This window comes from Medicago truncatula, chromosome 3 (assembly GCF_003473485.1).
Source record: "Medicago truncatula cultivar Jemalong A17 chromosome 3, MtrunA17r5.0-ANR, whole genome shotgun sequence".
Taxonomy (NCBI): Eukaryota; Viridiplantae; Streptophyta; class Magnoliopsida; order Fabales; family Fabaceae; genus Medicago; species Medicago truncatula.
Genome location: NC_053044.1, coordinates 50272718 through 50285105, shown reverse-complemented (window position 1 = coordinate 50285105; position 12388 = coordinate 50272718). Strand labels below are relative to the sequence as shown.

Below are 12388 nucleotides of genomic sequence, written 5' to 3'. Positions count from 1 at the left end.
TATATTACACAATACATATGAGAGCTTTGAGCTTATTTTGTAATTGACTTTCTTTAACAACAATCAATATTATATGTTTGAGCTTTATTTTATTACACACTATATATGACCCGTGCGAGCTTTATTTTATTACACACTATATATGACACGTGCGACAGCATGGGTAGGAGATCTAGTTATATTGTATTAGACGTTTATAATACCATTAACCATAAGAGGTTGAAGATGAATGTAATCCCTTATGTGATATTTTTGAAATCACACTAGTCCTTGAATTATTGTGAAAAATATCAAATTGATCCTTACAATATATGCAAAACTATCAAACAAGTTATTTAATTATATATTTAGTTATCAAATCGATCCTTTGTGCATATATGTCCAAAATAGAGTAAAAAGAAAAGAAACACGTTTGGAGTGCATACACTACAAGAAACATTGCCTTTTGTCAGGGGCAAAATCCTTGAGAAAAGGGACGTTTGTGAGGGAATTTGCTAGGGGCGGAAACACTCGCAAAACACCTCGTCGCAAACATTGTGAGGGGCTACACCCTGGGAAAAAAACAAGGGGCTAAACCCCTGGCTTTTTCCCTGTCTTAACCCCTGACATATTCCCTCACTTTTTTCTGCAACTCTGCAGTCTGCTCTGACTGATGGAAGGTCAAATCGGATCAACATACACCAGGGACTTGCGAGAGGTTTAACCCCTGGCAAATGGTATATTATTTTTTTTAAAAAAATTGTTTTATTTATAAAACCGAATTTTTATTAAATAATTAAATGTTTCAAAAATAATTTTAATTAATAATAAGCCAAATTTTGTTTTTTTAATTTAATCATTTTACTCACAAACTTATAATTACAATTGTCAACAATAAGCCAAATTAGTTGAACTGTTTAATCATTTGGCTTATTTATACTATTTAATCATACAATAAACCAAACTTAAAATAATAGTATTTTTATTTTTTTATGAACTGTTTTTTTTTTAGAATTATTTATACTTCTTATTTGAAAGAGTTTGTTTAACACAACAATTTCAATCGAAAAAGGAAAACAGTTTTAATTTAAAAAAAAAAAAAGCGAAACAGATTTTAATGGAACTATGTTAAAAAATTAATTCCTCCAATTTAAAAAAGAAAACTGTTTTAAAATAAAAACATTTTTATCATTATAATTAATTTTAAATTAAAAATCCTAACTCTTTAGTTTTACTTTCAAAATATATAAAAAAAAAACAGATTTATTTAAAAAAAGTATTTTAACACAGAATACAGTCAATTTATATCTATTTAAATTTTTATATAGATTAAAAATAGTTTTCAGTTACACTATAATAAAAACACAGTTTTCTGTACATTAAAAAAAGTTTTAAAAAACAGTTTTCTCTACATTTAAAAAAAACAGTTTTAAATTTTCACAAATAAACAGTTTTTTTTAAATTAAAAAAAAAACAGTTCTAGTTTTTTAAAATAAAAATCAATTTGAAAAAAAGTAGATGTTATAAAAAAAATTGTTGGGCCACATTTATTTTTTCATTCAAATATAACTATAAATAAGCATGTATTCCCTTAAAAGAAACATATATTCAACAGTTCTACCAAATCAAACATATATTCAACATTAATATTCATGTCTTAAAAAATTCAACATGCATCTTAATTGCTAAATACTAAAACATACACGAAAGATTGAAGAAAGAGACATTATAACACAGTATGGAAGCTTCTTAAAATTTACTTAGAGAAAAAAATGAGAAGAGTGAAGAAAGTTTGTGTAGTAGAGAGTGCAAGAAACCATGGAGGAAGTTGGTGTAGAAGAGAGAAAAAATTTAAGTGTGAAGGAAATGAGAAGAGTGAGGTTGCTGTCTTAATATAGCACTGAAAATAACACCAAAAATCACATGTATGGCCACAACTTTTGCAATGTATTGTCAAGTCAATAACAGGCTTTTGCAGAGCCTTGTCAAGTCAAGCAGAGATTCCTCTCCCTTTTGAATTTTATCTTTGGCGCCTAATTTAAAGACAGGGGTTGTGTCTATTTGTGAGGGACAAACCCCTTTGTTATGGTAAGTGGTCCCCAAATTCTTATATGTCCACATGTGAGGGGTTATCCTTGGTATTTTCCCTGGCAAATTTGCCAGGGGTTTCTTACCCCTGTCAAAATCTCTAGCAAATATGCATATTTCTTGTAGTGATAATATTCAATTTATGTCATAATTTAGTCATTGTACGACAAGTCATTGCATACCCAAAATAATGGTTCCTAACCACCCTTGATAAAGTCATAAAGATGGACCCTAAATAAAGACAACAAGTGTAGAAATATTACATGTCCAAAAGCAATCCAACTAGGAGCATAAATAAGTCATCATAAACAACAAGTTCCTAAATATTACATGTCCAAAATAAGCCGTCATAAATATCAATTATCTCATTGATTCTTTTGTCGAAATCATAGTGATGAGATAAACTCAATGAATCATGGTTGAGTAGAACCAGATGCATGCTCCATAACCATAATATGATACTCTTATAATTTCAGGAGTTGTTGTTTGTGCTGGAGCAGGACCCCTATTTGTTGTTTGCTTAGACATCTCAGTTGCAATAATTGATCCTTTCATGCCATATCTCCTAGTAGTTAATCTATGTCATACAATTTTCAACCAACCAATTCAATCCCCAAATTTTCACACTTACTATCAAATCGATCCTTATATTTTATAATAATTATCAAAGTAGTCCAAGTAAAGATCTTACTTGATGGACAAGTTGTCCTGCATTTGCATCAGTTTGTTGGATAATGTTTCCTTCCATATTGATCTACCATCCCCAAAGTTAAAAATGCATTAATATAAAGAGTTTCAAGATAATGAACATCAGTAAGTAGATAAAACATAATGCATGCATGTTCTTGCACTATTTCATCAATAACGACGTTGGTTTCAACATCTTGTTCTTGCACCTCATTAACATTTCCCTCAGCTGCAATATTTCCAGCTTCTTAACTCACTGTTGTCATCGCATAACATCTAACTTTCTCAATCAAAAAATGGAATTAATTTAATATTTTTCCTCGATTACAACAAAAGAATATCCACAAAGAATATTCACATTTTAAGTTTAAAATATACCCCCTTTCGTATAAAAAAATACAACTTCTAAAAATTATACTCCCTTCGTCCTAAAATATAAGCAAAAATTGGTCAACAAAAGTTAATGTATTTGATAAATACCAAATACATTGACTTTTGTTGACCAATTTTTGCTTATATTTTAGGACGGAATAGTATTTAATATCATTTTTTTTATAGATAGACGAAATGACAAAGACATTATAAACTCGCATACACAAGTGGAGGTTCTGGGGTTCAAACCATGGTCATGGCATCCGGCCTAATAATTTCGACATTTTGTCAGTTGAGCTGAGACTTGTGGATTATATTTAATATCATTATTTTTAAAAAAAAAATATTTTTCAATATTCTCCCTCTACAATAAATATTATCAATGTACTTTAACTCAAACTTGTTTTAACAGCCTAGTTGGACTAAAATAGTTAGTGAGTTTTATAAATCCGGATGGTGCGAGAGAAATTGATTTTAAATCATGACTTAAATAATATTTAATCAATCTATCCACTTTTTAACGAACTCTAGATTACAAAATTTATTTATCATGAATAAGATGGTTAAGAAAAGAAAATATCACAAGTCTTATTAGAAGATGAATTAAATTTAACTAAATTAACATTTTAATATGTTGGAACAAAATGTGTTTAGCAATAACCCTTAAAAGTTTTGATGATAACAAAGTATTAAAAATTCTCAATTGGATATGCTAATATTTGTTCAAGTACAGGACTATAGACAAAAAAAATTGACATCTTAAAAAGGTCTTGGAAGAACAAATATGCTAATATTTGTTCAAGTGTACAGGACTATAGACAAAAAAAATTGACATCTTAAAAAGGTCTTGAAAGAACAAATAAAGAGCAAATACATCAACAAACTTTGATTTTCGTCTCTGTAAAAAAAAAACTTTGATATAAATCCTGTAAAAAAAAATTTGTTTGAAAAAGGTCTCTGTCCCCACTTCAAGTATATATTGGAGGATGTACATGGCGCTTGATGTCCAGGTACTCAATAAAGGAGTAGATCATTGGTAAAATATTGGAGATAATCGTCCCAAATACTGTGAGCCACTCTCAAAATACATTTGTTCATGGCGACTAATTACAAATAGTGCTCTAATTGGATTGATATTTTTCATTGGGTTAATAGTGCTTTTCATCCCTGTAATATAGGTCATTTTCGGTTTTCGTCCCTGTAAAATTTTCGGTTTGATTTGCATCCTTGCAATTTTTTTTTTTTTTTTTCCAGAAAACACCCCTCCCCGATCCAACTCAGCAAATTCGCTTACGTGGCGTTGATTTGATATTTTTTTTAATTGGCCACGTGTAAAAAATATATCCACATCAGATTTTATTTTTAAAATATTTGAAAATAAAATTAAAAAAATAAAAAAAATCCAAAAAATTATAAAAATATTCAGTTTTTTTTCCAAAAAGTAATTTTAAAAAAAATATTAAGATTTTTTCCGAAATATAAAAAAAAAAAAAAATAGTCATATTTATTTCCAAAAATTTTAAAATTGAAATTTTTTTTTTAGAAAATCAGAAAATATAATCAGATTTTTTTTTAAAAAATTAAAAAGATTTTAAAAATTTATGGAATTTAATTTTCAAAATTACAAAAGAGGTCAGATTTTTTTTTTTTTAAAAAAAAAAAATCTGAATTAATTTTTTTTAAAAATCTGTATACAAATATAGAAAAAAATAATAAAGAATGAAAAAAAATGCCAAATCAGCGCCATGTAAACGAATTTGTTGAGTTGGATGGAGGAAGAGTGTTTTCTGAAGAAAAAAAAAAAAAAAAATTTACAAGATGCAAATCAAAACGAAGACAAAAACAAAAAATGACCTATTACATAAGTGAAAAACACTATTAACCCTTTTTCATTACACATGCATTGAAGCTATCTGCTTCCACCGAAAAAGAGGCAAGGTGGAAGCTGGTTTTAATGTTCTACATATGACCCATGAAATCTACGCAAAATGAAAGAAAGAAATACAAGGGTTTTAATTGTGCATATGTGCTTTGGCTGAGTCCCACATCGGCTGGTGCAACAGTTAAAGTAAACTGGTAATGTTATAAAAATCAGACTTCTTTTTGTCTTTTCCACAGGAATTATTATTTCCGTCAAAATTCTAAAAGATTATTGGGAGAAGGTTCAGCTAAATCACGCACTGGAAAGATGTAACGTTGTATCTCCAACCATGAATGCTCTAGATGAAAATAACCATAATAGTTTTTGGACGGCGGTTCTGGAATTTTTCAACATAGAGAGAGCAAAACTAGCTAAACTGTGTGTATCAAAGAATACAACTAATGGCCGATCCAAACGATCAAGAAACTCGACATTATGAAACAACTCTTCATTTTAGCCTTAACAATATGTATTTTTGATATTTTTTTATTTGTTAGTTTGAGAAGTAGTAGCATGTTGTATTGTGGTTTAGCACTCCATATAATCAAAATTTCAAAAGATTATATCACCCTTAAGCAAAAGTTATGATGTAGTTATGAAATGAAGTTTGCCTCCACTACAATTCCCTGCTGCCTCAGAAGCAGACCCAATCTTTCTCTGTTTCACTCTCTCTTCCAAAATGCGACGAGCCCTGCACTTGTTATATTTCGCCAAATTTTACAAGCTAACGTGAACCCAAATGAATTCACTTTTTCATTACTCATCAAAGCTTATCTTTCATCTCCTTCTTTCACTCATTGTCCATCAACCGCTGCTTTACAAGCACGTCAGATTCAAACCCAGTGTCTCAAACGCGGTGTTAACCAATTTATTCATGTTCATACTTCTCTTATTGATTTGTACATGAAACTTGGTTTTACCTCTCATGCACGCAACATGTTTGATCAAATGTCTTATAGAGACGTTGTTTCATGGAATGTATTGATTTGTGGTTATTCACAAAATGGGTATCTTTATCATGCTATTCAACTCTTTGTAGACATGTTAAGAGAGAATTTTAAGCCTAATCAAACTACAATTGTTAGTTTGTTACCTTCTTGTGGTTGCTTCGAGCTGATTTTTCAAGGTAGGTCCATTCATGGGTTTGGAATTAAAGCTGGTTTTGGTTTGGATTCTCATTTGAATAATGCTCTTATGTCAATGTATGCTAAATGTGATGATTTGGAAGCTTCCCAACTTTTGTTTGATGAAATGGACGAGAAGAGTGTTGTTTCTTGGAATACTATGATTGGCGTGTATGGTCAAAATGGTCTTTTTGACAAGGCTATTCTTTACTTTAAAGAGATGCTGAAGGAAGGTTTCCACCCTAGTTCGGTTACGATAATGAACCTTGTATCGGCAAATGCTTTTCCGGAAAATGTTCATTGTTATGTTGTCAAATGTGGCTTCACCAATGATGCTTCTGTTGTTACTTCGCTGGTTTGTCTATATGCAAAGCAAGGGTTCACAAATACGGCGAAACAACTTTACAAATATTATCCCACAAAAGACTTGATTACGTTAACAGCGATAATCTCTAGCTATTCTGAAAAAGGTGATATAGAGTCTGCAGTTGAGTGTTTTATCCAAACTATTCAGTTAGATATAAAACCAGATGCAGTTGCTTTGATTGGTGTACTTCATGGAATTACTAATCCTTCACATTTTGCTATTGGATGCACTTTCCACGGTTATGGTGTGAAGAGTGGGTTGTCTAATGATTGCTTGGTTGCAAATGGGCTAATAAGTTTGTATTCTAGATTTGACGAGATAGAAGCCGCTTTATCTCTGTTTTATGATATGAGAGAAAAACCACTGATCACATGGAATTCTATGATATCTGGCTGTGTGCAGGCTGGAAAGTCAAGTGATGCCATGGAGTTGTTCTCTGAAATGAGCATGTGTGGGAAAAAACCAGATGCCATTACTATCGCTAGTCTACTTTCTGGGTGTTGCCAGCTTGGTAACCTGCGGATTGGAGAGACGCTGCATAGTTACATTCTGAGGAACAATGTGAGAGTAGAAGATTTTATAGGAACTGCTCTGATAGACATGTATAGCAAGTGTGGAAGACTAGATTATGCTGAAAAGGTATTTTATAACATCAAGGATCCATGTTTGGCAACATGGAATGCCATCATATCAGGTTATAGTTTATATGGTCTTGAGCATACAGCTTTCGGTTGTTATTCTAAACTGCAAGAACAAGGGTTAAAACCGGATAAAATCACCTTCTTGGGAGTTTTGGCAGCATGCACGCATGGGGGACTTGTCTATTTAGGACTGGAATACTTCAATATCATGACTAAAGAGTATGGTTTGATGCCCAGTCTGCAACATTATGCATGCATAGTTGCTCTATTAGGTAAAGAAGGCTTGTTCAAGGAAGCAATTGAATTTATAAACAAAATGGAGATTCAGCCCGATTCTGCTGTCTGGGGAGCTTTGTTAAATGCTTGTTGCATCCAACGAGAGGTGAAGCTTGGGGAATGCTTGGCAAAAAAATTGTTTCTATTAAATCACAAAAATGGTGGATTTTATGTATTAATGTCAAATCTTTATGCCATTGTTGGGAGATGGGATGATGTAGCAAGGGTGAGGGAAATGATGAAAGATAGTGGAGGAGATGGATGTTCAGGTGTTAGTGTTATTGATGTGATTTCTGCTGATGACTCTAATAACAACAACAACTTAGGCCCAAGTGAAGTCTATTTGAATACAAGCATTTGGCAGCATTTGTGTCTATATTGACTTCATAATGCATAACCACCGGGATATATTTGATGTGTCTATTCATCATCAGAATAGAAGATTTGGATGCAAATAATCCTTGCCTAGAACGAATTTTAAGAGTTAGGGTAAAGCCCTCTTTGAAATATTTGATTTATTTAATTGTTTTAATAAGTTTAGAATATATTTATATGATTATGTGATTTATTAAGTGACTTATTTTATTATTTAATGGAATAGGTTTTGAAAATAAAATAAGATTAAAGTTGTGGGGGGCTGTTTTGGAAATTAGATGAGTAATATTTTGTTATGTTATATGCAGCGGCGAAGCTCGCAAAAAATTTATGCAGGGGCCAACTATAAAAAAGATTTTTTTTTTTAAACAAACATATTAAATTTAAGAATAAAATATATTTTTAGTCCTATAAATTATAATTTAGGGTTAAAAAAATTATTCAATTTTTGTCTTTGTTTTTTAATTTTTTTTTTTTAAAAAAAAGTGTTTTTAGTCTTGAATTTAATCTCTAACAAAAAATTAAGGATTAAAATTAACAAATTTTAGTCTTTTCAAATGTAAATAAATAGGTTATTTGCAAGAAACTCATTGTACATTTAATTTGTCTATGACTATTGTCTTGATCATTTTTATTGTTGAAAAAGGTTTCTTTATTGTTGTTATTGAGACGGAAAGTATCAAACCAATACAAACATAGCTATAAAGTGTGTGGTGCTGGTGGGCTGAGAGTGTGTGGGCCTACAATTGTATTACTTTATTTGTTAAATAAATAAAATATTGTTATTATTTATTATTTATCTCTTTTGGGTGTTAATCTTTCGATTCTTATACAACATTATCAAATAATTTGAAGTTCGACCGGAAGTTAAATAAAGATAGAAAAAATTATTTCATCTAAAATTAAACTTGGGGTAGCTAATTATATATTATTAGGGGTAGCTAAATATAAAAATATACCTACTCGCTCAGAATTTTTTTTTTTTTTGGGTAGCAAGGGCTACCCCTGCCTTGTACTACCATCCGCCCCTGGTTATATGTTGGTATTTATTAGTATAATATATATGTTATTTGGTTTAGAAATATATATGTTATTTGTTATAGAAATATATTTGTTATAGAGATATATTTGTTATTTGTTATAGAAATATTTTATATTATATATATATATATTAGAATAGAATATTGAGACTTGTATGGCATATTTGGAATTAAGAGAAAATAAGTAGGTTAATGATTTATATAAAAGGAGAGAGTTAGAATTAGAAAATAAGGATTACGTGCAAACTGCTTTTGGGAGAAAAAGGGAGAAAGTGAGAAACTAAGAGATGTGAGAAGTTAGAGAAAAACAAGAGAAGAGAAGAACCAAGAGGAAAGGCTGCCGATCGTTAATCTTAAGGTAAGGGTGGGACTAACATTCAATAATCTTGAGTCTATGATTCTGAAAATCGTATTTAACATGTTGTAGGTTTAGTTTTTGAGAATTTGAGAATTAGGGTTAAGAGTGATGATTGTGATGATTTTGAATGAAAGTGAAGTTGAATAATATAGGTTGCTTTTTCTGATTTTTCTTTTCATCTGTGCCCCGAATTTGAAATGAAAACTGGTATTGATTGCTACATAATTGGTCTTAGGTGTAAACACGGAAGTTGTAGGTATGGATGTTAGCTTTCTAATGTCGTTGGTCTGACGTCAAAACGATTTATAAAACTTGAGTTATCGTCAAATTACTGCACGTAGGTCACAATGAATTTTTATGAATTTCAGCACAACTTTGTCCGATTTTGAAATGAAAAGTGGTATTGATTGGTAAACAATTGGTCTTAGGTGTAAACACGAAAGTTGTAGGTATGGATGTTAGCTTTCTAATGCCGTTGGTTTGACTTCAAAAGGATTTATAGAACTTGAGTTATGGTCAAATTACTGCACGTAGGTCACAGTGAATAATTGAATATGATTGATGAATTAGTATATGTATGTATATGTTTGTGAATACGATATTGTCCATGATTGATGAAGTGTTATATGTATGTATGATGTTTTAAGATGTTGATGATTGAATAAGATGTGATACATTGTTTATGTGCATTACTTGAGATATTATTGAATATTTAAGATGTTGTTGAATTGCAATTGATATTTTTATGTCTTGTTGTTGATGTAATCTGCCTATGCTGCTATTGTTATTTAACTAAGTTGCATGAGTCAGTCTAAGTTGATTAAGATGTTGATAATGATGTTCCAAATTATTGGACTATTTAAGAGGTCGTTGAATTAAGATGTTTAAGAGGTCGAGTCCATGCATTAGCATTCAGCGATTGGGGCTTGATGCTCTGGAAGTATAATAATACTCAAATAGCGATTGGGGCTTGATGCTCCGGAAGTATAATAATACTCAAATAGCGATTGGGGCTTGATGCTCCGGAAGTATAATAATACTCAAATAGCGATTGAGACTTGATGCCCCGTATTGGTACCACATGCATATAAGAGGTCTAAGTTGCATAGTCGAGTTGAAGTTGTATTGTCGAGTCAAAGTCGTTGTTGATGAATTATCATCCATGAGTTGTTAAGTTGTTATTGAGTTATCTTCTATCCATGTGTAGTTAATGAAGTACTTATGAATAATTATGATTATGACATTGTTATGTTGTTTGTGATATTGATTATGATGATGTTTACGATGTGATGATTATGTTGTTATGATGCTTATGAAAATTGATTATGATATTGTTTATGATATTGATATGATGTTGATTATGATGATGTTATGATATTGTTATATGTGATGAATATGATGTTTATGTTGTTATAAGATGATGTTTATGATGTGATGATTATGTTGTTATATATGATGAATATGATGTTAATGATGATTAAAAGTTGATTGATGATTTAATGAAGTATTACATGAAGTATTATTATTGCTAAGTGATGAAGTTTAAGTTGTTAAATGTAATTGATGAATTATATGCTTAATATTATTATTTGTGAAATCTCACCCCTTCTAAATGTTGTCCACCATGGGTAACTTGCAGGTAACCAAAAATAATTGATGTCGTGTGAGCTTTCTTTCTCGTGTGTCTTAGGTGCTCTGATATGTAACGGGATGAGAACTTTGTCATTGCTTTTCTATTCCTTACGTATTGTTTTTGAAGATTTATGACTATGTTTTAGAGTGAATTTTTATGAGACAATTATGAAGAGGCCTTCGTGCCAAAGACTGTTTAGAAGTTGAAATAAATTCCGCTGCGAAGTTTTGAATATTTATGTTGATTGAACTTTGAAGAAAAATTAGTTAATTATTCCATGTATGATCTTTTAGAAGTGTAGCATCCGTTTATATGTGAATTACTCTGATTATCTTTATGAAATTTTTATCTTGGGAAAACGGTTGGCTAATGGTGTCTGGGTTGAACTGTACAAATAAAAATAAGATGGCAAGAAACAATGAAGAGAAAGTAGGCAAGCGTGGTCTTTGAAGTAAAGTGTTAATCCTACTCAAAAGTTACAGAGAGAAAGCTACTACTGTGGTAACACTTTCTTTATACGAGTACCATGATCTTAGGAAACACGCTGACGAGGAAGAAGAGCAAGCCAATATGTGGTTTGCGTGCAGCTGCTAATTCTGAAGTTGAGATAGATGAGGAGGATGTCAAAAAAAAAACAACAAGGCACCGTGGTAACGCTGAGCAATGAGAAGGAGGAAAAGTTGATAATAACACCACGAAAGCTAATTATCCATACCACTAGGACATCATGGCACTGGTTATTGTGAAACCACCGTGCAAACTACAATTGTTATTTTGCAACCTTCTTGTGGTTGTTTTGAGTTGATTCTTCAAACTATCCATTCATGGGTTTGAGATCAAGTCTGGTTTTAAACTCCACTTGATCTAAATAGACTTTTCTATAGGATGAAAAATAATTCTCTCAATTTATTTTCTCTCAAATTTTCTTTAGTTTTAAATCTCAATTTTTCATCAAGATCTTTTTTTCCTTTTTTTCAAATTCTCAAATCCTGCCCTCTTTATATTTTCAGGGTATATATCTTCCACATTATGTACATCAATTTCTTTTTGACAAACTTAACTCGACCTTTTAATATGAGAGGTTCCTAATCTTAAAGTTAGGTCCTAGATGTCCGCAGAGTAAAATAGAGTTTAAAGTTCCCAGAGCCAAAGGTCTTTAGATATTTTATCTACATAAGTAAAATCCATGAACTTATGTGAATCAATTTAACTAGATCAACTTTTGACATACTACATTCGTCCTAATTTATAAGTAAAAACCACTAATTCACATTTATTAAGAAAACTAACACTTAGTGATTTGAGGTATGATTTTTTGTGTTCTTCTCGGAATAAATTTCATGGAAAGATGTATAAATAATTCTATGGAGAAAATAAAAAGGAGAACAAATTAAATGCAACTTGCATTTAATTTTACATTGGAAAAGATGATTTGTTTAAAAAAACATAAAAATAGCATAAAAGTTGATCTTTTTTATTTATATTTTGAGACAAAGAAAATGAGATTTTTTTGCTTATATTTTAGGA

The 12388-nt window shown here is 30.8% G+C and overlaps 1 protein-coding gene across 1 annotated transcript; it reads left to right on the top strand.

Annotated features, from left to right (window-relative positions):
* The first annotated feature begins 5053 nt into the window (after positions 1–5053).
* On the top strand, positions 5054–11485 carry LOC11431817 (pentatricopeptide repeat-containing protein At2g04860). Its single transcript, XM_003602993.4, has 2 exons — positions 5054–7938; positions 11223–11485. Exon 1 carries the CDS (start codon positions 5648–5650, stop codon positions 7835–7837), a length of 2190 nt encoding a protein of 729 aa, XP_003603041.1. The 5' UTR covers positions 5054–5647; the 3' UTR covers positions 7838–7938; positions 11223–11485.
* Positions 11486–12388: the final 903 nt, after the last annotated feature.